Source organism: Drosophila bipectinata, chromosome 3L (assembly GCF_030179905.1).
Source record: "Drosophila bipectinata strain 14024-0381.07 chromosome 3L, DbipHiC1v2, whole genome shotgun sequence".
Lineage (NCBI taxonomy): Eukaryota > Metazoa > Arthropoda > Insecta > Diptera > Drosophilidae > Drosophila > Drosophila bipectinata.
In genome coordinates, this window is record NC_091738.1 from 25,251,249 (window position 1) to 25,273,613 (window position 22,365).

A 22,365-nucleotide genomic window follows, 5' to 3' on the forward strand; every position below is an offset into this window, starting at 1 on the left:
GCTGGAAGTTGCTCAGCAGAATCGCGTTACCATTAATACGAACTGGAAAACCTTGCAGTTTACAATGCTACTAAGCATTTTCGCCATTACCTACAGGGTCGAAATTTCGTCGTGTTTACTGACTGCAATTCGCTCAAAGCCTCTCGCACAAAAGCAGAACTAACTCCGGAGTCATGCAATCTTTTGAGCCTGATATTCAGTATAGGCCAGGTGAAAGAATGGCTCACGTAGATTTTCTGTCCCGAAATCCTATATCAAAAGATCGCGTCAAGTCAAAAGGTACAATGAAAAAACATATAAATTTGACAGAAATCACTGAGAATTGGTTGTTAGCTGAGTAGCAACGCGACGAGGAAACGTCGTCTATTGTTTGTAAATTGCGTAACGATGATCTTGCTGAGGATTTGGCCAAAGCGCATGAATTAAGGGCAGGAACACTATATAGAAAAATGCAAAGGAATGGGAAAACTCGTTGCCTCCCTGTTATCCCCAAGTCGTTTAGGTGGTCGGCCGTAAATAATGTGCCATAAATAACGAGTCCATTATGCATCATGGGTGGGAGAAAAACCTTGAGAAAATGTATGAGTATTATTGGATCGAAGGGTTGTCCAATTACGTTCGCAAATTTGTCGACAACTGTATTACATGCAGACTGACAAAATCCTCATCTGGCAGGGTACATGCCGAATTGCATCCTATACCGAAGATTGACATCCCGTGTAATCGTGTATATATATATACATAAATATATAATATATATACACTATATATACAATATATAATCAAAGGAATATATATATAATAGACCCGTTCACGAAGTTTTTCTCTTTGTCCCATACAGTGAGGCTGGATACAGAGAGTTGTTATTATTATTATGATAAAGCTAGATTTGATAAAGCAAGGGCTTTAAAGTCGCTAATATCATTGTTCGGTGTTCCTCCTCGTCTGATTGCAGATCAGGGACGCAGTTTTTTTTAGTACAGCATTCCGTAATTTCTGCTCTGTTTAAAAAAATAGATTTACATTTGATCGCCACAGGCGCTAGTCGGGCCAATGGCCAAGTAGAGCGAGTTATGAGTACTCTAAAATCTATGCTAACGCTGGTTGAGACAGGTTAGGGGTCAAGGCAGGATGCTCTTTGCGATATTCAACTGGCTCTTAATTGTACGCCCAATAGAGTGACTAAGGTTAGCCCTTGAGAAATGCTTATTGGCAAGGAAGCAAGGCCATTTGGTCTCGTACCTGTTGTCGAAAATGAAAATGTTGTTGATATTGACCAAGTTAGAGAAATGGCAAAGCAAAACATGGAAAAAGATTGCCTGTTATGATAAAGCTAGATTTGATAAATCTAATGCTACTATTATAAGATATAAGTTCGGTGACTATGTATTGCTTAAGATCGAAGAGCGTCATCAGACAAAACTAGACCCTAAGTTTAGAGGACCATTCTTAGTGACCGAAATATTAGAAGGAGATCGGTATAGACTTAAGGCGTTATATAATAATAGGGCATATAAATATTCTCACGAATTTTTGAGACGTATGTCAGAGAAGGGGATTGCCACAGATTGGATTGGAAGCCATGGAGCTGAATGATGAAGGTGGTGATGGAGATACCACAGATCAAGTCGGTGAGGGCCGTAATTTTGAAAAAGAATGAAATTTTTAAAATGATCGGTGAATTGTTATTTGGCCGGCCTATGAATTAAACTGCGAGCTATTTATGATGGCCGGTTTGCTCAGATATAAGCTGTGGGCTAAACGAAGACACCTATTGACTCGCTGTGGATGACTGTGTGCTAGTTGATGACGTGGTTTTTGTAAACTAATGAAGAACATGATCGCTATATCGAAGAAAAAGATGAATAATTGAAATTGTTAGAATTTAAGTTTGTGGTAATGCGGATCTCAGTGCAAAAGTTGTATGATGATAAGACATAAACGAATAAGAGGAACTTTGAAATAATATTGTTCGATTTTGATTTAATAAGAAAAAAAATGTGGAACCATCTTAAACATTATTTTGTGTAGAACATAAGAGAATATATTTTGTAAACCTTTATATTGTACACTCACGAGGACGTGAAATAGGTCAGGAAAGCCGTGTCGCAGATTGTTTTGGAAATTCAAATTATAACGATTATTTGTGGGTACACTCTTGTTTTCCTTCTTATTGCTTCTCGGTTCTTTCGTGCGAGACGGATACGCGATTCCGTCAACGTAGTCTGGGCGGGGGCGTGAGTGAGACAAATAGTGCTCGTCATAACTCATAACTATGCGTGTGTATTCGAGGGTAAGGGAAATGAGATGGAACGGACATGAGTTCAAGCGTGGGACCAAAATGGAAAGCTGGAGATCATGCCGAGCGCTAAAAAGCGTTTCGCCGAAAGTCCAGTCGAGGACTTGGATACTGAATCTTCGTCATATACATATGTAAATATAATTACTAGCTACCAAGATTTACATCGAACTTCCGAAACCGTACAGAACAATAAGCCTTCTATTTTTTTTTTTATTGTTTGAAAAATGCTTGTTAATTCCCATAATACCATATCTGAAAGCTTGCAATACTATCCCGGCATGCCGGGCCAATGAAAACACGGAACCATCGAGCAACTGGACAGATGTACATCCGAGATACGCTAAGCATTCGAACAGCGACAATACTGTTGCCCTACTTTTCTCGTCGTATCTCAAGCCTTTGAGAGCGTTTGGCTTAATGGGCTCATGCACAAAATTAAAACGCATTTGCCCACAAATATTTGAGTTGTATCTCTACAACAAGGTATTCACACCATCGAAGCTGGAGTTTCTTAAGAAAGTGCACTCGGCACTTGTCTTTATGTTCTGTATAGTGCGGGTATTATTACGAACGAACAAATAACAACGTCATCTTTAGCCGACGATACCGCATTCCTTAGTCGCTGCAGATGCCCAACCCAAGCAACAAGCCAACTGGCTTATTATCTTAGAGTAGTAAGTAGAAAGATGGCTTTTCGACTGGCGCATTAAAATAAACGATAAAACGTATAAGCATGTAACATGTTAGTTTTAATAGACAAACATGCCTTCCGCTTAATGGAATAAGTAACGTACCATGGAATCTACCTCGGGAGAGGAGTAGCCTGGCGTAAGCACATCGAATACTAGGAAAATACACCTAAACCTAAAAGATAGCGGTCCTCACTGGATCACAACCAAAGTAAAAATTTTGAGTTTAAATCAGTGGTCGGCACCCAATACATTGATATGATTTTAACGCATTAGTATTTGTAACGAATAGCAGAAAGTAAGCTGTGAGCATGACGTTTCACACATTTATACTGTGTGTGTGGCAGAGCTCGGGCAGAGAAATTTCCTATGCCCGCGGGATAGGGCCGTGCGAACCACTGCTTTAAATGTAGCAATTCATATTTATAATTAATCTATAATCTAGAGATATATTCTTTGCATCCAAAGCATGATATTCTTTGTGTATTGCAGAGTAAGCAACATGCAAGGGAAGCTCTCAGCAAAAAATTTGTTAAAATTATTTAAGCCAAGTATTTGTGCAATGGAATTAATTAATATAATATTTTAAAAGAGATATTAACTTTTTTTTGCAACAAAAAGTATATGTAGGATGTGTTGTGTTTTGTGTATATTTTATTTAGTAAATAATTGTGAACGTTCTTAGATTGTTATTTCTGTGTTTAGTTAGAGTTTTAGTTGTGATGGCACTCTTTGGCATTAACAAATCTTTTTGTTTAATATCCTCAAGCATTTTAAGAATTTAAGAAAGTTTAGTTCAAGTGCCGAAAGGTGCCGTGCGGCTTGAAATATACGAAAAGGTAACCCAACCTCAATTTAAAAAAAGCACCTGCTTCTGCTGTGTGTTGTTGTTTGTTGCCGTTTCTTGCAGTTTGTTGTTGTAGTGTTGTAGTTTGTTATAATTTTGTGTTATGTTTTGAGTTTATATTTTTTTTTTAAATAAAAGCATATTATTTTTTTAGGAGCCACTTATGAATGCCACAATTTTTACTTAGCATTTGCTACCCCGATAACATTACAGTTAACGAATCCCACGCTGAAGTTAAACTGCAAAATTTATTGGACCATACCGAAGCTCTTATATTGTAGCTTCAGAAAGAAGTTATTTATAATATAGAAGCTGATTCTGTATTCAAAAAACAATATTTTAATAGGAAAATGGGGCATTGATGGTAGCACTGGCCATGCAGAATATAAACAAAAAGTAGATACACCCTTATCAGATAATAGCTAGTTTGTATCCTCACACCCTCATGTTACCTCAACCTCGACTAGACTAAGGTAGGCGGAAGCGGAACGTCTAACGATGGCAAAACTGCCAGGGAATTTTAAAATTATTCTGATATGTCTGCTGTATAAGATGCTCAACAAATTTGCAAGCCATGTCATCAGGCTACAATATAAATTCAGCGAAATTTGGAGACTATCCATTAGAAACAGCAAAACTTCTTATCATTTAAAATTCGTGGTACTACCTTCCTGCATCGGTCCATAAAAAATTGCATAAACTCAATTGGAACGCTTTCTGAGAAAGCTGCAGAGGCAAAAAAAAATACATTAAATTTTTTAGGCTAAACCATACGCGGAAAATGTCAAGGGCCCTGACGAATATAGATTTATTGAACAGATAACTTTTAAGTTCTGATCCTTTTATTGCGGGTCAAAGAAAAGTTAAAAGGCTCAAGAGAAAATGTTACTCTTACTCGTTTCCACTTTCTGTTATTGATGTTTTTTATTTTGAAAATGTTTGTTTGTATATTTATGAGATTAAAGCCTTCAATTTAATATTTAAAATGGGTCTTTGTTGCTTTTACACAGTTTACAAATCACAAATAATTATAATTGAGGATAGGAACACGGAACATGGAGTTCACAACGGGGTTCATAGATCACAATAAAAAAAGTCGTATTTACATCCTCAATAACCTAGTTTATTTATTTATTGATTCTTATGTTTCAATTTGGTTATCATTTATTTACGTTTAAACTGTTGAATTCCCTTTAGAAATATTTGTAAAAGATTCGGAATTTTCTTGGCTTTCAATGTGTACATAATACATAAGTGTAAATTTTTTTATTTTATGACATTTTTTGTATATTCTTGTATTAGTAAGTGAACAATCTATGTAAGTAAGTTTTGGATTCTCTAAGTATTTTGAATTTGTGAGTTGTTTGATTTTACTTCATCAATTATAAAAGGACATTTCAATGATGTTGGGACACATATTTCGGTAAACTTAAACGGAGCTTGAAAAACTTAAAAAAAACAGCATTCAACAGCCGGAAAATCTGGCTGCAAATAATTTATGTAACCTGTGTAGTCACGTTCTTAGTCCTTAGATTATTTTCAAACATTTCATGCCCGTCTTGTCGCTATTTCGGTTGTCATTGTAACGTTTTCTCCTCTTTCTCTCATCATCTCCCTCACTTTCTGGTTCATCACCCGTGTTCATGCATTCGAGCGGTCACCAGTTAATGTCGCTTACATTTTCGGTTCTCTCGATCTCGCGGTTTTGTCTTTTCAGTTTGCGTTGAATGTTTTTTGTCTCATCTCTCCTATCATCCTGCCCTAAGAAGCAGTTTATTACTACAAAATGCTCAGTAAATAAACGTTGGTGAACCCTAATGAGATTGTTATGGGAAAATACGCTCTGCGCCGTCCCTCACTCCTCCCCTGTTGCTAGCCCAACCGCGCTGCTCTTTCAAGGAATGGTACGGTCCACGTCGTTTCCCCCCTACCGAGGGGGGGGGGGTGGGACGTTCCACGGCGTCATTGCTACGTTCATTGCTAACATCCCCCGTGCTTGAGCGTCTTTTGACTCCCCCTTCCTTGATTGAATCTCTTCACACTATTCTATCGCTACGGTCCCTGTTCATTGTTTCGCTTTTCATACAGTGACAGACAAATGCCTGCTCACAAGGGCGAAATTAAATATGTGGTAGATAAAAGTTGCCGCGCTTCTTTCGAGACTGTTGACCCTAAAAAAAAATAAATAAATACATACAAAAATAAATTTTTTTCTGGAATCTGTAAGCGCTGTTTTCCCGGGAAGGCTACAGTTTGCTACAGAGAGATGCTAGGTTGTGCATAGACCAGGAGGTGATTCGAAACGCCAACTTGTTCCCCATGCTAGGCTAGCAAATTCTTCATCTTCCCCAAATTTCGACCCATCATTCGGAAGGAGCTTCCAGTAATTGGCTCTTTCTCCACTTTCTACTTATACCGCTTTCTATTCCGAGTGACTGGTGTTCCGATCGTTATTTTTAACGATGGTTTCTTCATTAGTTGTGAAATAAAAAAAAAGATGCAAAGTGAATTAGAAAAGCTGCAAAGTTAAAGGTCCTGCTAGAGAGATTCTTCAAGCAAAAGCTTGACCTCCCTACCCAAGCCAAGTGAAAATTTAGGAGGATGCAGCAGTCCAATGTGGGAGTCAATTGCTAGCAACGCTACGCGTCTTGCTACTACGGATTGCCTGGTCTGTGGCGGGCACCCTCACACGCATAATTCCTGACCTAGACTTTTAAGCTTTTATCGGGAGAATCATTTTCAAGAAGTGAGGCGGCTGGATTTGTGCAGTAAATGCTTTGGATCCAGGCAATTGTCGTGCACCTGCAACAACTTGCGTAACTTTTGCATGTGTGTCGCACCATAGCCTGCAAAATTTTAGGGGCTCTCCTCCTGCTGTCATTTAAGGGTCGTCTTTGTTTCAGAGGTACCACCAGCGGGGTCTCGACATCCTTGTCAGAAATCAGTCTAGAAGATTGTTGTCCTTCTCGACTCTGGTTATTAAGTGCACCGCATTACTTTACGATTGGCGAACCACCTATAGTTGCTCAAGTCGAAGTCCCGGGGTCGGTAAACTCGAGTTTTGGGTAAACGTTTGGTTGCAGGTCTCGGACTATTCAGCGAATATGATAGCAATCATTGCGGAAAACATCACCGACCTTTAGACCAGTTTTACTGTCGACATGGACACTTACACTTACTAACATGATAAATTACTGCAAATATTCCTCTCGCTAATCCCAACTATCATCGGCCTTAAGTGTTAGATCAGCTTGTTGGAGCTAGCCCCTTCTACGAGCTTCTGTGAGTAGGACAAATTCAGCTTGCGCAGGGGATACCTTTAGCTTAGAAAACGCGTCTTGGTTGGGTAGTCTGTGGCATAGGAGGCGATGTACGTGGCAAGGTTCTTATAATAACGGAGGATTCATATTTAAGCCAAGACCAGGACACGATGGAGGAGCGACTTGGCGTGCTTCTGCGTTAATTCTGAAAAGTAGAAAATGGTGTCGACCCAGCTTTGCATTCTTCTAAGTCAGAAGAGGCTTTAGACGCTTGTATGCTCTGGAAAGAAAGTTGTTTCATAGCTCTGGCTACCATAAGGGCTGGAACTGAGAATAATTCGCCGTCCAAAGCATAAATAAGCAATGGTTTGATATGACCTGCGTTATGTTGTCGTCCGGTACCGACTAATATTGCAATTTTAGTACATGTGACACTAAAAGCCCTACATGTGATTCCTTCATCGAATCATATATTTCCTATTCGGCTTGCCCCTATTGCTACTGTCGCGGAACGGATTAGGGCTATCGATAGTTAGTCAAGTTCAAATTTAGCGCCGATAGTCGAAGTCTGTATTATATGAAATCCGGTATTTTTAGTTTATGTTATTCGGTTTCCCTAAAATCGGGAAAAGCGAAAAAAAATATTTTGACGGATCATTTAGAACGATTTGCGCCATCACAAGTAGAGGAAAGAGAACCTGCGGTAGGTTAGCCAACTAATAAATGTAGGAGCTAAGTAGCCATTGTAATTCTTTCACAACATAATGAACGAACCGAACTCCAACTATTTTCCAGCGTTAGTTTAAAGGCATTCCCCTTGATCGGCCAAGCGGCGACATTATCTTTTATTCGCACTGTGCATGATGATGCCCACGAAGCATTCGCCCGGGCGGAGCCCCAGGCGGGAAGCCTCGGGTGTTTCCGCAACTGCGACCACCACGGCTACAGCATCTGGCACCTCGGCCAGCTCTGCGAATGTGGCTGGTGATCAGCGGCCACTGACTCCGAAGCTAAGTGGAACAGCCGCCAGGAAAGCGGCAAGTAACCTGCTATATTGTGAAACAATAGACTATTTTTTTTTTTAAGTAAATTGTAAAAACAACTTATATTTACCATATACCTACTCTCAAGCAATTCAATACTCATGATTCAATTTACAATTCAATTCATGAAATGTGTACTTAATGCTTTTAATTATTAATTAGAAAAAAAAATCTTTATTTAACGATTTTAGAAAAACTTGTTCGGTTAGCTTATTGGTTATTTTTGGGACGGGATAATAAATTTGTGGTGTTTCCGGTAGTTTTAATTACTATTAGGCAAAATGTGCATTTTGCTGAAGTAGCTTTCACCTCCGTCTAAAACTCTTTTGCCGAACACATTTTCACAATTTGTCTTCTCACTTTCTGGCTTAAGAGTGACCAAACATAAAATATCGGAATTATCTCAAAATACTCAAAAATATCAATATCGACAATATCAAAGAAAAATATATCGATATATTGATATTAGAGGTGCAAAAACATCGATGTATGGAGACATCGATGTTTTTCGATGTTTTTGCCAAAACATCGATAAAACATCGACAAAACATTTAAAAAAAAAAAAATAATAATTTTTTAATAAGTTAAATAGATAAATACCAATACGGATTTAATAAAATTTTAAAATTCAAAATTAAAATTTAAAAAAAAAATTAAAAATTAAAATTAAATTTAAAATTTAAAATTTACGTACCTCTTCTTTGCTTGTTCTCTTGATAGTGCCGGCACAAAAACATCGATGGTCAAAAAAAAACATCGATGTTTTGGAAAATTCAGATGTTTACATCGATGTTTCTTGCACCTCTAATTGATATACGGAGAAGGTACTAGGAATGTATTGGCAGCCGGCTACAGATGACTTCAAGTTCGGCGTCAACTATCATCGAGTCCCGTGATGACAGGGGAACGCGTCCCTACCAAGAGGGAGTTCCTAAGCCTGGTTATGTCCACGTTTGACCCGATTGGACTCCTGAGCTGCTACATGGTGATTGCCAAATTGTTAATGAGAGAGATTAGGTGGAGAGGAGACAACTGGGAAGAGCCGCTACCAGAAAATTTGGTCGCAGCCTTTGAGGACTGACGGCAAGAAATGAGCAAAATCGAAGAGTTCCGATGTCCACGCTATTACTTCGGCGGTGGATTCGTGCGTACTAAAACTTAAAGTAAAAACCTAAAACTTTAAGTAAATATGGTTCCATTAGTTATGAAATTTAATTTAAACTAGAGGTCTGCATAAATATCTAAAAAACGACATTCAAATTTATTATCCATTGGCGCAACCTATTTCCTCTATCTATTATCTAACTATTTCTAAACTAACTATTATCCATTTTAGCTATGGATAAACATAATTTGAAAATATATGCAAATCTCCCTGAGTGAACCAACTCATAGATAGAGAATGAGAGAAGAAAGAAATAGAAACAGAACAAAAAAACCGCGTAAAAATGGTAACCGCTAACTAAATGACTAATGACTAGATTTGCAATAATTGATACACATAGTGTTATCGCAATCGCAATCGCGTTAAAGTGAAACAATCCGTGTAGCCTGTGTAGCCTTTGAGAACATTTTTTGAAGAGAAAAAAAAGGTTCTCAAAGGCTGTGTAGCGCGAAGTTGAAAAACGTTAAAAAATTGAACAGTGTTGTGAAATTTTGGTTGGTTTTTGTACTCAAGATTTTGATTAAAAAGATGAGTAATTTTCATCAATTTCAGAGTTGATCAATTTCAATTTTAAAATTGAAATACCTATTCAATTCAATTTTATGTGAAAAAAAAATTCTGGGTTAAATTTATTTTTTAAAGAGAAAAAATGGAGTGAAAGAGCGCGCCATCGCACTCGGCCTTCATTCATTCTATTCCATTCGGATGTATTCAATGGGTGAGGCAATATGAATGTATTCCTGCAGACCTCTAATTTAAACCTCTAACAGCGTCGTCTTTTTGGTTGCTCTCAAACTTCGAGGAGCGCTGCATGGGAGAACTCATAAACACCTAAAACAGGTATTGTTTTTTCGAAAAGGGGCAAAAACGGGCAAATACCATTACTTTAAATTGATTTAATAGTAATTTGTTTAAAACGTTTCATTTTTACCTTTAAGGCGCTGGAGGCACTTAAAAGAAACCCTTAACAGACCACATTTACTTTTGTCAGAATAGCCTAGAACAGTGGTGCCCAAGCTCTACATACGGGAAAGCAAACTTCCATACTAATGCAAACAAGAAAGAAAAGCTAACTTCGGGCGGAGCCGAAATTGATATACCCTTGAAGTTAAAGCCGGATATATATTGCAAACATCGGATATAGTTGGCCGATCCTTATGAGAATATCATATTAAAACCAATTAACTAAAATAAAATATCTAAAAATAAGTCCCAAGCTTCTATCTTAAAATATACCAAAGTTGGTATTTCTACTAAAAACCATTTCCGATAGTTCAGTTATATGGCATCTATAAGATATAGTCGACCGATCGTTATGAAATTTGGATTAACTGACCAAATATATAATCTGTACTAAGTTCCAGCTTTCTATCTTAAAAACAAGAAAGTTGGGTCATTTTCGATCGTTCGGTTATATGGCAGCTATAGGATATAGTCGGCCGATCCTTATGAAATTTGGTACGTTGGATCAACTGACCAAAAATAGAATCTGTATTAAATTTCAGCTTTCTATCTTAAAAAAAACGAAAGTTGGGTCATTTCCGATCGTTCAGTTATATGGCAGCTATAGGATATAGTCGGCCGATCCTAATGAAATTTGGTAGGTTGGATCAACTGACCAAAAATAGAATCTGTATTAAATTTCAGCTTTCTATCTTCAAAAAAACGAAAGTTGGGTCATTTCCGATCGTTCAGTTATATGGCAGCTATAGGATATAGTCGGCCGATCCTAATGAAATTTGGTACGTTGGATCAACTGACCAAAAATAGAATCTGTATTAAATTTCAGCTTTCTATCTTCAAAAAAACGAAAGTTGGGTCATTTCCGATCGTTCAGTTATATGGCAGCTATAGGATATAGTCGGCCGATCCTAATGAAATTTGGTACGTTGGATCAACTGACCAAAAATAGAATCTGTATTAAATTTCAGCTTTCTATCTTCAAAAAAACGAAAGTTGGGTCATTTCCGATCGTTCAGTTATATGGCAGCTATAGGATATAGTCGGCTGATCCTTATGAAATTTGGCATGTCGTATTATTTTGCCAAAAGTAGCTCTCATGTATAATTTCAACTCTCTTACTCTAAAACCATCAATTTTATTTCCGATCAATCAGTCATATGGCAGCTATAGGATATAGTTGGCTGATCCGGGCCGTTCCGACTTATTTACTGCGTGCAAAGGAAAGAAGGGTGTGTGCAAAGTTTCAAGTCGATAGCTTTAAAACTGAGAGACTAGTTCGCGTAGAAACAGACAGACGGACAGATGGACCGACGGACAGACGGACATGCTCATATCAACTCAGGAGGTGATCCTGATCAAGAATATATATACTTTATAGGGTCGGATATGTCTCCGTTGCACACTTTTGGACAAAATTATAATGCCCTCTGCAAGGGTATAAAAATCATCAATACGAGAATAGCGAGAATTTTTTTCCCATACATGTGGGTCCACTAAAAAATAAAATTATAGTAACATTCACAAGGGGTTTAAAAAATATTAATATAATAAAAAATACATTTTATTACAGCAATTATAAAAAGGCACTACATTTTTTACAACAGCTTATTATTATACTATGACAAATGCAGAGCAGAGCTTCTAACTTAAAAATGTTCAAGAATTTCAAGAATGAACAAAATGCATTCGGATTAGCACAATTGAGGATAATAGGGAAAACACGAACAATTGTTATTGTAATTGCCCTTTGCCTATGCTGGGACCAACGAAGCTTATGGCGTGAGCAACGGAACCTTATGGCGTGAGCAACAGAACCTTATGGCGTGAGCAGTCGCACACAACTCCGTATGCATGACCATTTGCAAAAACAAATGAGCAGCGAGAGCAATGGGATGAGCAACACTGGCCTAGAAAAACACGTTTGCAATACATTGGATAAAACAACAGAACATATGTATGTATATAACTATAGAAAAACGTTTAAAATTATAAATTTAGATACCTTGAACTTTATTTTCTCTAAAGACACTTTTAGCTTTTAATGTTCGCTTCAATTGACTCACTAGCTGCAAGATGTGAACATTTTTCCGCGTTTTTAGGCATAAACCAAACGACACTGAACAGCTGACTTTAAAAGCGCCTGGAAAATCTTTCCAAAAATTTTTTATATTGTTCAGTATTAAACATACCGGAAAAAATAAGCAAAATTAAGTTATTTCTGAAAAAATTGTATAATTTATGCCAATAATTTGGGCTTTCGGACCATAGTGCACTGTGCCCTTAACTTTGAACCATCATTTTATGGGTCTTATATTCAGTTATGTTACTTGTAGCATTTACTAAGTTTTAATAGTTTATAGTAGTTATATAGTTTATATAGTTATGCCTTTATTATGTACCCACATTCTAGGAAAGTTTAAATAAAACAAACAAATGTATTCAATAAGTTTTCTGTCTTGAAATATTTTTGTATATTACGATTTTTCACATTGCAGAGCTTCCCGCGTTCAATTTTAAGAATATTTCCTTTTTTCCCTAAATATATAAATTAAACTTAAATCTTATAAATTAGGAAATTTTATCAAGAAAAAGGAGTCAAATTTCAATGATTTGTGAATAATAGTCGTAGTGGGGCAATTCTTTGACCTAGGAACTTTAGAAAAAAAAATGTTTAGAATTTAGAAAAATATACAAAAATAATATATAGCAAGATATTTAATATCTAAAAATATTAAATTTCGTAAAAATTTTAATAGTAACTGCATTTTTTTTGTCCAAATTAAAATGTGCTGAAGTGGTGAAAATATTTTTTGTACTGTATGTACAAATACTATATATGCGCAACTCTATATATATTCCATCGGACTTATGTATATCAAAACATAAACAATTCAATTTCACTGTCTATCAACTTCGTCTCCGCTCAAATTAAGCTTTCCCTTCTTGTATGATATACAACCAGCCAAATTTATTTTTCAAAAAATTTACCGTCCGCCACGCCACTTTTATACCAAACTAAGCTATTAAAAACTATGCATTCCCCTTAGTTCAAATTCTCCGATTTAAGAAAACAATTTATTAAATACGCATTATAAGTTAAATTAACAAGAATTGTTAGCCTCAAGAGGCATCATTTCCTTTAACCTGTTTAATATATTTAAATGCATAAAAGCGGATCCTTTCATAACGCCACTCAATTATATCATTTTTTCCATTCCGGATTCTCCCTTTTTAATTCCCACAGAAAATAATTTTGAAATTATAAGAACAATATCATATGGATCGGAAACATATTTTTCCGAATTTTTTTCATCGGGAAGGGAGTATTTTTTTTCTGTGCATGTAACACAAATCGAATCTTTATATTTGGAAGTTCTGTGACTTAAACATCCTTTATGAAAGGAATGTTGGCAAAGAAAATATACAGTCTGAGAACCTAAGGATTCACCACAGATATCACATGTATCATTTCGAAATTCAATTGGATTGAGCGTAAAGAACAAAAGGTTGTACCTTTTGCATTTAATATTTGTATTAAAGAATTTTATTACATCTTTTTCATTTGTTGAGTCGACTTTAGCACGCACGACCTTTTCTGTAACAATAGGTTTAATCTTTAGTACTAAATTTGATCCGTTTGTACAAGAATTTTTAAATGTCATTAGAAATGATTTATTTAAGTTTGTTGTCAATTCGCAACTTCTTTTTTTAATACTGTTTGAAACTACTGCAGATTTCCTGTTTTCGGATGAGTTGGGACTGCCTTTAAGTATATCTACATGACATTTAAAATAAGGATTTTTGAAGTCTTCACTTTCATACTTAATATTATTTTGATTTGATGGATTAAAATACATTTTTGATAAATCGGAAATTTTTTCAAATCCTTGACAGGGTTTACAGTGCACAGACTCGAATAAAAGCTTCATTTTATCGATTTCATTGCTCAAATGTCTACGATTAATACAAAATTCAATTAGATTTCGTATGTTGTTGGAAGGTTCCACCTTTTCCACTGCAGTTAAATAGTATTTAAGATTCTCATTGTACCTCATATAAAGAAGTTTCGAAATCACAGAAAATGGTTTAATAATTCCAATGGTTTTAATATATTCGATTACTGCGCTTTCGACGTCTCCTTTTAACAACAAATAATTTCCATAAAGAAAGCGTATATAAGCAGTATCAAATGAGTGGGCGTAATCATCGTAGTTTAATGATCTCAACGCAATTTCATACATGTTTTTTTCAATAAGTAGACGAATTTTCTTACTTGTTTCATACTGTTTTAACTTGTTTAAAATCAGTCCATTTTTGTTTTCTGTATTAAATAGAATCTGTATTAAATTTCAGCTTTCTATCTTAAAAAAAACGAAAGTTGGGTCATTTCCGATCGTTCAGTTATATGGCAGCTATAGGATATAGTCGGCCGATCCTAATGAAATTTGGTACGTTGGATCAACTGACCAAAAATAGAATCTGTATTAAATTTCAGCTTTCTATCTTCAAAAAAACGAAAGTTGGGTCATTTCCGATCGTTCAGTTATATGGCAGCTATAGGATATAGTCGGCCGATCCTAATGAAATTTGGTACGTTGGATCAACTGACCAAAAATAGAATCTGTATTAAATTTCAGCTTTCTATCTTCAAAAAAACGAAAGTTGGGTCATTTCCGATCGTTCAGTTATATGGCAGCTATAGGATATAGTCGGCTGATCCTTATGAAATTTGGCATGTCGTATTATTTTGCCAAAAGTAGCTCTCATGTATAATTTCAACTCTCTTACTCTAAAACCATCAATTTTATTTCCGATCAATCAGTCATATGGCAGCTATAGGATATAGTTGGCTGATCCGGGCCGTTCCGACTTATTTACTGCGTGCAAAGGAAAGAAGGGTGTGTGCAAAGTTTCAAGTCGATAGCTTTAAAACTGAGAGACTAGTTCGCGTAGAAACAGATAGACGGACAGATGGACCGACGGACAGACGGACATGCTCATATCAACTCAGGAGGTGATCCTGATCAAGAATATATATACTTTATAGGGTCGGAGATGTCTCCGTTGCACACTTTTGGACAAAATTATAATACCCTCTGCAAGGGTATAAAAATCATCAATACGAGAATAGCGAGAATTTTTTTCCCATCCATGTGGGTCCACTGAAAAATAAAATTATAGTAACATTCACAAGGGGTTTAAAAAATATTAATATAATAAAAAATACATTTTATTACAGCAATTATAAAAAGGCACTACATTTTTTACAACAGCTTATTATTATACTATGACAAATGCAGAGCAGAGCTTCTAACTTAAAAATAAATTTCAAGAATTTCAAGAATGAACAAAATGCATTCGGATTAGCACAATTGAGGATAATAGGGAAAACACGAACAATTGTTATTGTAATTGCCCTTTGCCTATGCTGGGACCAACGAAGCTTATGGCGTGAGCAACGGAACCTTATGGCGTGAGCAACAGAACCTTATGGCGTGAGCAGTCGCACACAACTCCGTATGCATGACCATTTGCAAAAACAAATGAGTAGCGAGAGCAATGGGATGAGCAACACTGGCCTAGAAAAACACGTTTGCAATACATTGGATAAAACAACAGAACATATGTATGTATATAACTATAGAAAAACGTTTAAAATTATAAATTTAGATACCTTGAACTTTATTTTCTCTAAAGACACTTTTAGCTTTTAATGTTCGCTTCAATTGACTCACTAGCTGCAAGATGTGAACATTTTTCCGCGTTTTTAGGCATAAACCAAACGACACTGAACAGCTGACTTTAAAAGCGCCTGGAAAATCTTTCCAAAAATTTTTTATATTGTTCAGTATTAAACATACCGGAAAAAATAAGCAAAATTAAGTTATTTCTGAAAAAATTGTATAATTTATGCCAATAATTTGGGCTTTCGGACCATAGTGCACTGTGCCCTTAACTTTGAACCATCATTTTATGGGTCTTATATTCAGTTATGTTACTTGTAGCATTTACTAAGTTTTAATAGTTTATAGTAGTTATATAGTTTATATAGTTATGCCTTTATTATGTACCCACATTCTAGGAAAGTTTAAATAAAACAAACAAATGTATTCAATAAGTTTTCTGTCTTGAAATATTTTTGTATATTACGATTTTTCACATTGCAGAGCTTCCCGCGTTCAATTTTAAGAATATTTCCTTTTTTCCCTAAATATATAAATTAAACTTAAATCTTATAAATTAGGAAATTTTATCAAGAAAAAGGAGTCAAATTTCAATGATTTGTGAATAATAGTCGTAGTGGGGCAATTCTTTGACCTAGGAACTTTAGAAAAAAAAATGTTTAGAATTTAGAAAAATATACAAAAATAATATATATAATATATAATATCTAAAAATATTAAATTTCGTAAAAATTTTAATAGTAACTGCATTTTTTTTGTCCAAATTAAAATGTGCTGAAGTGGTGAAAATATTTTTTGTACTGTATGTACAAATACTATATATGCGCAACTCTATATATATTCCATCGGACTTATGTATATCAAAACATAAACAATTCAATTTCACTGTCTATCAACTTCGTCTCCGCTCAAATTAAGCTTTCCCTTCTTGTATGATATACAACCAGCCAAATTTATTTTTCAAAAAATTTACCGTCCGCCACGCCACTTTTATACCAAACTAAGCTATTAAAAACTATGCATTCCCCTTAGTTCAAATTCTCCGATTTAAGAAAACAATTTATTAAATACGCATTATAAGTTAAATTAACAAGAATTGTTAGCCTCAAGAGGCATCATTTCCTTTAACCTGTTTAATATATTTAAATGCATAAAAGCGGATCCTTTCATAACGCCACTCAATTATATCATTTTTTCCATTCCGGATTCTCCCTTTTTAATTCCCACAGAAAATAATTTTGAAATTATAAGAACAATATCATATGGATCGGAAACATATTTTTCCGAATTTTTTTCATCGGGAAGGGAGTATTTTTTTTCTGTGCATGTAACACAAATCGAATCTTTATATTTGGAAGTTCTGTGACTTAAACATCCTTTATGAAAGGAATGTTGGCAAAGAAAATATACAGTCTGAGAACCTAAGGATTCACCACAGATATCACATGTATCATTTCGAAATTCAATTGGATTGAGCGTAAAGAACAAAAGGTTGTACCTTTTGCATTTAATATTTGTATTAAAGAATTTTATTACATCTTTTTCATTTGTTGAGTCGACTTCAGCACGCACGACCTTTTCTGTAACAATAGGTTTAATCTTTAGTACTAAATTTGATCCGTTTGTACAAGAATTTTTAAATGTCATTAGAAATGATTTATTTAAGTTTGTTGTCAATTCGCAACTTCTTTTTTTAATACTGTTTGAAACTACTGCAGATTTCCTGTTTTCGGATGAGTTGGGACTGCCTTTAAGTATATCTACATGACATTTAAAATAAGGATTTTTGAAGTCTTCACTTTCATACTTAATATTATTTTGATTTGATGGATTAAAATACATTTTTGATAAATCGGAAATTTTTTCAAATCCTTGACAGGGTTTACAGTGCACAGACTCGAATAAAAGCTTCATTTTATCGATTTCATTGCTCAAATGTCTACGATTAATACAAAATTCAATTAGATTTCGTATGTTGTTGGAAGGTTCCACCTTTTCCACTGCAGTTAAATAGTATTTAAGATTCTCATTGTACCTCATATAAAGAAGTTTCGAAATCACAGAAAATGGTTTAATAATTCCAATGGTTTTAATATATTCGATTACTGCGCTTTCGACGTCTCCTTTTAACAACAAATAATTTCCATAAAGAAAGCGTATATAAGCAGTATCAAATGAGTGGGCGTAATCATCGTAGTTTAATGATCTCAACGCAATTTCATACATGTTTTTTTCAATAAGTAGACGAATTTTCTTACTTGTTTCATACTGTTTTAACTTGTTTAAAATCAGTCCATTTTTGTTTTCTGTATTAAATAGAATCTGTATTAAATTTCAGCTTTCTATCTTAAAAAAAACGAAAGTTGGGTCATTTCCGATCGTTCAGTTATATGGCAGCTATAGGATATAGTCGGCCGATCCTAATGAAATTTGGTACGTTGGATCAACTGACCAAAAATAGAATCTGTATTAAATTTCAGCTTTCTATCTTAAAAAAAACGAAAGTTGGGTCATTTCCGATCGTTCAGTTATATGGCAGCTATAGGATATAGTCGGCCGATCCTAATGAAATTTGGTACGTTGGATCAACTGACCAAAAATAGAATCTGTATTAAATTTCAGCTTTCTATCTTCAAAAAAACGAAAGTTGGGTAATTTCCGATCGTTCACTTATATGGCAGCTATAGGATATAGTCGGCCGATCCTAATGAAATTTGGTACGTTGGATCAACTGACCAAAAATAGAATCTGTATTAAATTTCAGCTTTCTATCTTCAAAAAAACGAAAGTTGGGTAATTTCCGATCGTTCAGTTATATGGCAGCTATAGGATATAGTCGGCTGATCCTTATGAAATTTGGCATGTCGTATTATTTTGCCAAAAGTAGCTCTCATGTATAATTTCAACTCTCTTACTCTAAAACCATCAATTTTATTTCCGATCAATCAGTCATATGACAGCTATAGGATATAGTTGGCTGATCCGGGCCGTTCCGACTTATTTACTGCGTGCAAAGGAAAGAAGGGTGTGTGCAAAGTTTCAAGTCGATAGCTTTAAAACTGAGAGACTAGTTCGCGTAGAAACAGACAGACGGACAGATGGACCGACGGACAGACGGACATGCTCATATCAACTCAGGAGGTGATCCTGATCAAGAATATATATACTTTATAGGGTCGGAGATGTCTCCGTTGCACACTTTTGGACAAAATTATAATACCCTCTGCAAGGGTATAAAAATCATCAATACGAGAATAGCGAGAATTTTTTTCCCATCCATGTGGGTCCACTGAAAAATAAAATTATAGTAACATTCACAAGGGGTTTAAAAAATATTAATATAATAAAAAATACATTTTATTACAGCAATTATAAAAAGGCACTACATTTTTTACAACAGCTTATTATTATACTATGACAAATGCAGAGCAGAGCTTCTAACTTAAAAATAATGTTCAAGAATTTCAAGAATGAACAAAATGCATTCGGATTAGCACAATTGAGGATAATAGGGAAAACACGAACAATTGTTATTGTAATTGCCCTTTGCCTATGCTGGGACCAACGAAGCTTATGGCGTGAGCAACGGAACCTTATGGCGTGAGCAACAGAACCTTATGGCGTGAGCAGTCGCACACAACTCCGTATGCATGACCAATTGCAAAAACAAATGAGCAGCGAGAGCAATGGGATGAGCAACACTGGCCTAGAAAAACACGTTTGCAATCCATTGGATAAAACAACAGAACATATGTATGTATATAACTATAGAAAAACGTTTAAAATTATAAATTTAGATACCTTGAACTTTATTTTCTCTAAAGACACTTTTAGCTTTTAATGTTCGCTTCAATTGACTCACTAGCTGCAAGATGTGAACATTTTTCCGCGTTTTTAGGCATAAACCAAACGACACTGAACAGCTGACTTTAAAAGCGCCTGGAAAATCTTTCCAAAAATTTTTTATATTGTTCAGTATTAAACATACAGGAAAAAATAAGCAAAATTAAGTTATTTCTGAAAAAATTGTATAATTTATGCCAATAATTTGGGCTTTCGGACCATAGTGCACTGTGCCCTTAACTTTGAACCATCATTTTATGGGTCTTATATTTAGTTATGTTACTTGTAGCATTTACTAAGTTTTAATAGTTTATAGTAGTTGTATAGTTTATATAGTTATGCCTTTATTATGTACCCACATTCTAGGAAAGTTTAAATAAAACAAACAAATGTATTCAATAAGTTTTCTGTCTTGAAATATTTTTGTATATTACGATTTTTCACATTGCAGAGCTTCCCGCGTTCAATTTTAAAAATATTTCCTTTTTTCCCTAAATATATAAATTAAACTTAAATCTTATAAATTAGTAAATTTTATCAAGAAAGAGGAGTCAAATTTCAATGATATGTGAATAATAGTCGTAGTGGGGCAATTCTTTGACCTAGGAACTTTAGAAAAAAAAATGTTTAGAATTTAGAAAAATATTCAAAAATAATATATAGCAAGATATTTAATATCTAAAAATATTAAATTTCATAAAAATTTTAATAGTAACTGCATTTTTTTTTCCAAATTAAAATGTGCTGAAGTGGTGAAAATATTTTTTGTACTGCATGTACAAATACTATATATGCGCAACTCTATATATATTCCATCGGACTTATGTATATCAAAACATAAACAATTCAATTTCACTGTCTATCAACTTCGTCTCCGCTCAAATTAAGCTTTCCCTTCTTGAATGATATACAACCAGCCAAATTTATTTTTCAAAAAATTTACCGTCCGCCACGCCACTTTTATACCAAACTAAGCTATTAAAAACTATGCATTCCCCTTAGTTCAAATTCTGATTTAAGAAAATAATTTATTAAATACGCATTATAAGTTAAATTAACAAGAATTGTTAGCCTCAAGAGGCATCATTTCCTTTAACCTGTTTAATATATTTAAATGCATAAAAGCGGATCCTTTCATAACGCCACTCAATTATATCATTTTTCCATTACGGATTCTCCCTTTTTAATTCCCACAGAAAATAATTTTGAAATTATAAGAACAATATCATATGGATCGGAAACATATTTTTCCGAATTTTTTTCATCGGGAAGGGAGTATTTTTTTTCTGTGCATATAACACAAATCGAATCTTTATATTTGGAAGTTCTGTGACTTAAACATCCTTTATGAAAGGAATGTTGGCAAAGAAAATATACAGTCTGAGAACCTAAGGATTCACCACAGATATCACATGTATCATTTCGAAATTCAATTGGATTGAGCGTAAAGAACAAAAGGTTGTACCTTTTGCATTTAATATTTGTATTAAAGAATTTTATTACATCTTTTTCATTTGTTGAGTCGACTTCAGCACGCACGACCTTTTCTGTAACAATAGGTTTAATCTTTAGTACTAAATTTGATCCGTTTGTACAAGAATTTTTAAATGTCATTAGAAATGATTTATTTAAGTTTGTTGTCAATTCGCAACTTCTTTTTTTAATACTGTTTGAAACTACTGCAGATTTCCTGTTTTCGGATGAGTTGGGACTGCCTTTAAGTATATCTACATGACATTTAAAATAAGGATTTTTGAAGTCTTCACTTTCATACTTAATATTATTTTGATTTGATGGATTAAAATACATTTTTGATAAATCGGAAATTTTTTCAAATCCTTGACAGGGTTTACAGTGCACAGACTCGAATAAAAGCTTCATTTTATCGATTTCATTGCTCAAATGTCTACGATTAATACAAAATTCAATTAGATTTCGTATGTTGTTGGAAGGTTCCACCTTTTCCACTGCAGTTAAATAGTATTTAAGATTCTCATTGTACCTCATATAAAGAAGTTTCGAAATCACAGAAAATGGTTTAATAATTCCAATGGTTTTAATATATTCGATTACTGCGCTTTCGACGTCTCCTTTTAACAACAAATAATTTCCATAAAGAAAGCGTATATAAGCAGTATCAAATGAGTGGGCGTAATCATCGTAGTTTAATGATCTCAACGCAATTTCATACATGTTTTTTTCAATAAGTAGACGAATTTTCTTACTTGTTTCATACTGTTTTAACTTGTTTAAAATCAGTCCATTTTTGTTTTCAGATTTAGTTAGGTAGAAAAATTCAATTCCACTTATGGCACATACAAAATTTTCGACTTGCTTGAAAAAAACAACAATTTTATTATAGGTATCCACAACTATTAAAATAGTAATTTGATTTCGATTTGGAAACTGTGTCGAATTAATGGAGACGAAAAGATACTGGCCTACCCAGGAAATAAATTTCTTTCTTCCCTCAATTGCAAAACAAGGACCCCTGCCATCGCGGGTGTAGCAATATACAGCATCATCGCGGCCCACTACAAACATCGATTCCTCGTTTTTCCCATCTTCA

The 22,365-nt window shown here is 34.7% G+C and overlaps 2 protein-coding genes and 1 long non-coding RNA gene across 7 annotated transcripts in view; 1 reads left to right on the forward strand and 2 right to left on the reverse strand.

Moving 5' to 3' along the window:
• The window catches only part of Myo81F (Myosin 81F), a 550,527-nt gene extending 541,634 nt beyond the window's left edge, over positions 1–8,893 (reverse strand). For 3 of the 5 annotated variants that reach the window (XM_070279498.1, XM_070279504.1, XM_070279505.1), the window contains exon 1: positions 8,836–8,893. In XM_070279498.1, the coding sequence (XP_070135599.1) occupies positions 8,836–8,878 (43 nt within the window). In that variant the 5' untranslated portion in view covers positions 8,879–8,893. Of the gene's footprint in view, positions 1–8,211; positions 8,369–8,450; positions 8,502–8,835 lie in introns of those variants that run through there. The other 2 variants (XM_070279502.1, XM_070279501.1) reach the window with 2 other exon arrangements.
• Positions 8,894–8,985: 92 nt separating this feature from the next.
• On the forward strand, positions 8,986–15,755 carry LOC138926406 (uncharacterized). Its single transcript, XR_011442918.1, has 3 exons — positions 8,986–9,304; positions 11,874–12,223; positions 15,543–15,755. It is a non-coding gene; the product is annotated as an uncharacterized lncRNA (long non-coding RNA).
• On the reverse strand, positions 13,307–15,386 carry Vps11 (vacuolar protein sorting 11). The gene is made up of 2 exons (XM_043211924.2): positions 15,363–15,386; positions 13,307–14,606 (listed from the first exon to the last, which is right to left on the reverse strand). The coding sequence occupies exons 1-2, from the start codon at positions 15,384–15,386 to the stop codon at positions 13,467–13,469; spliced, it is 1,164 nt and encodes a 387-aa protein (XP_043067859.2). The 3' UTR covers positions 13,307–13,466.
• Positions 15,756–22,365: the final 6,610 nt, after the last annotated feature.

Excerpts from the sequence above, each read along its gene's own strand:
- Vps11 (XM_043211924.2), bottom strand. The coding sequence starts at position 15,386 with ATGATTTTTATACCCTTGCAGAGG. Across the intron at positions 14,607-15,362 it reads TTTTTATACCCTTGCAGAGG|ATTCTATTTAATACAGAAAA; the intron begins GTATTATAATTT and ends AATTTAATACAG.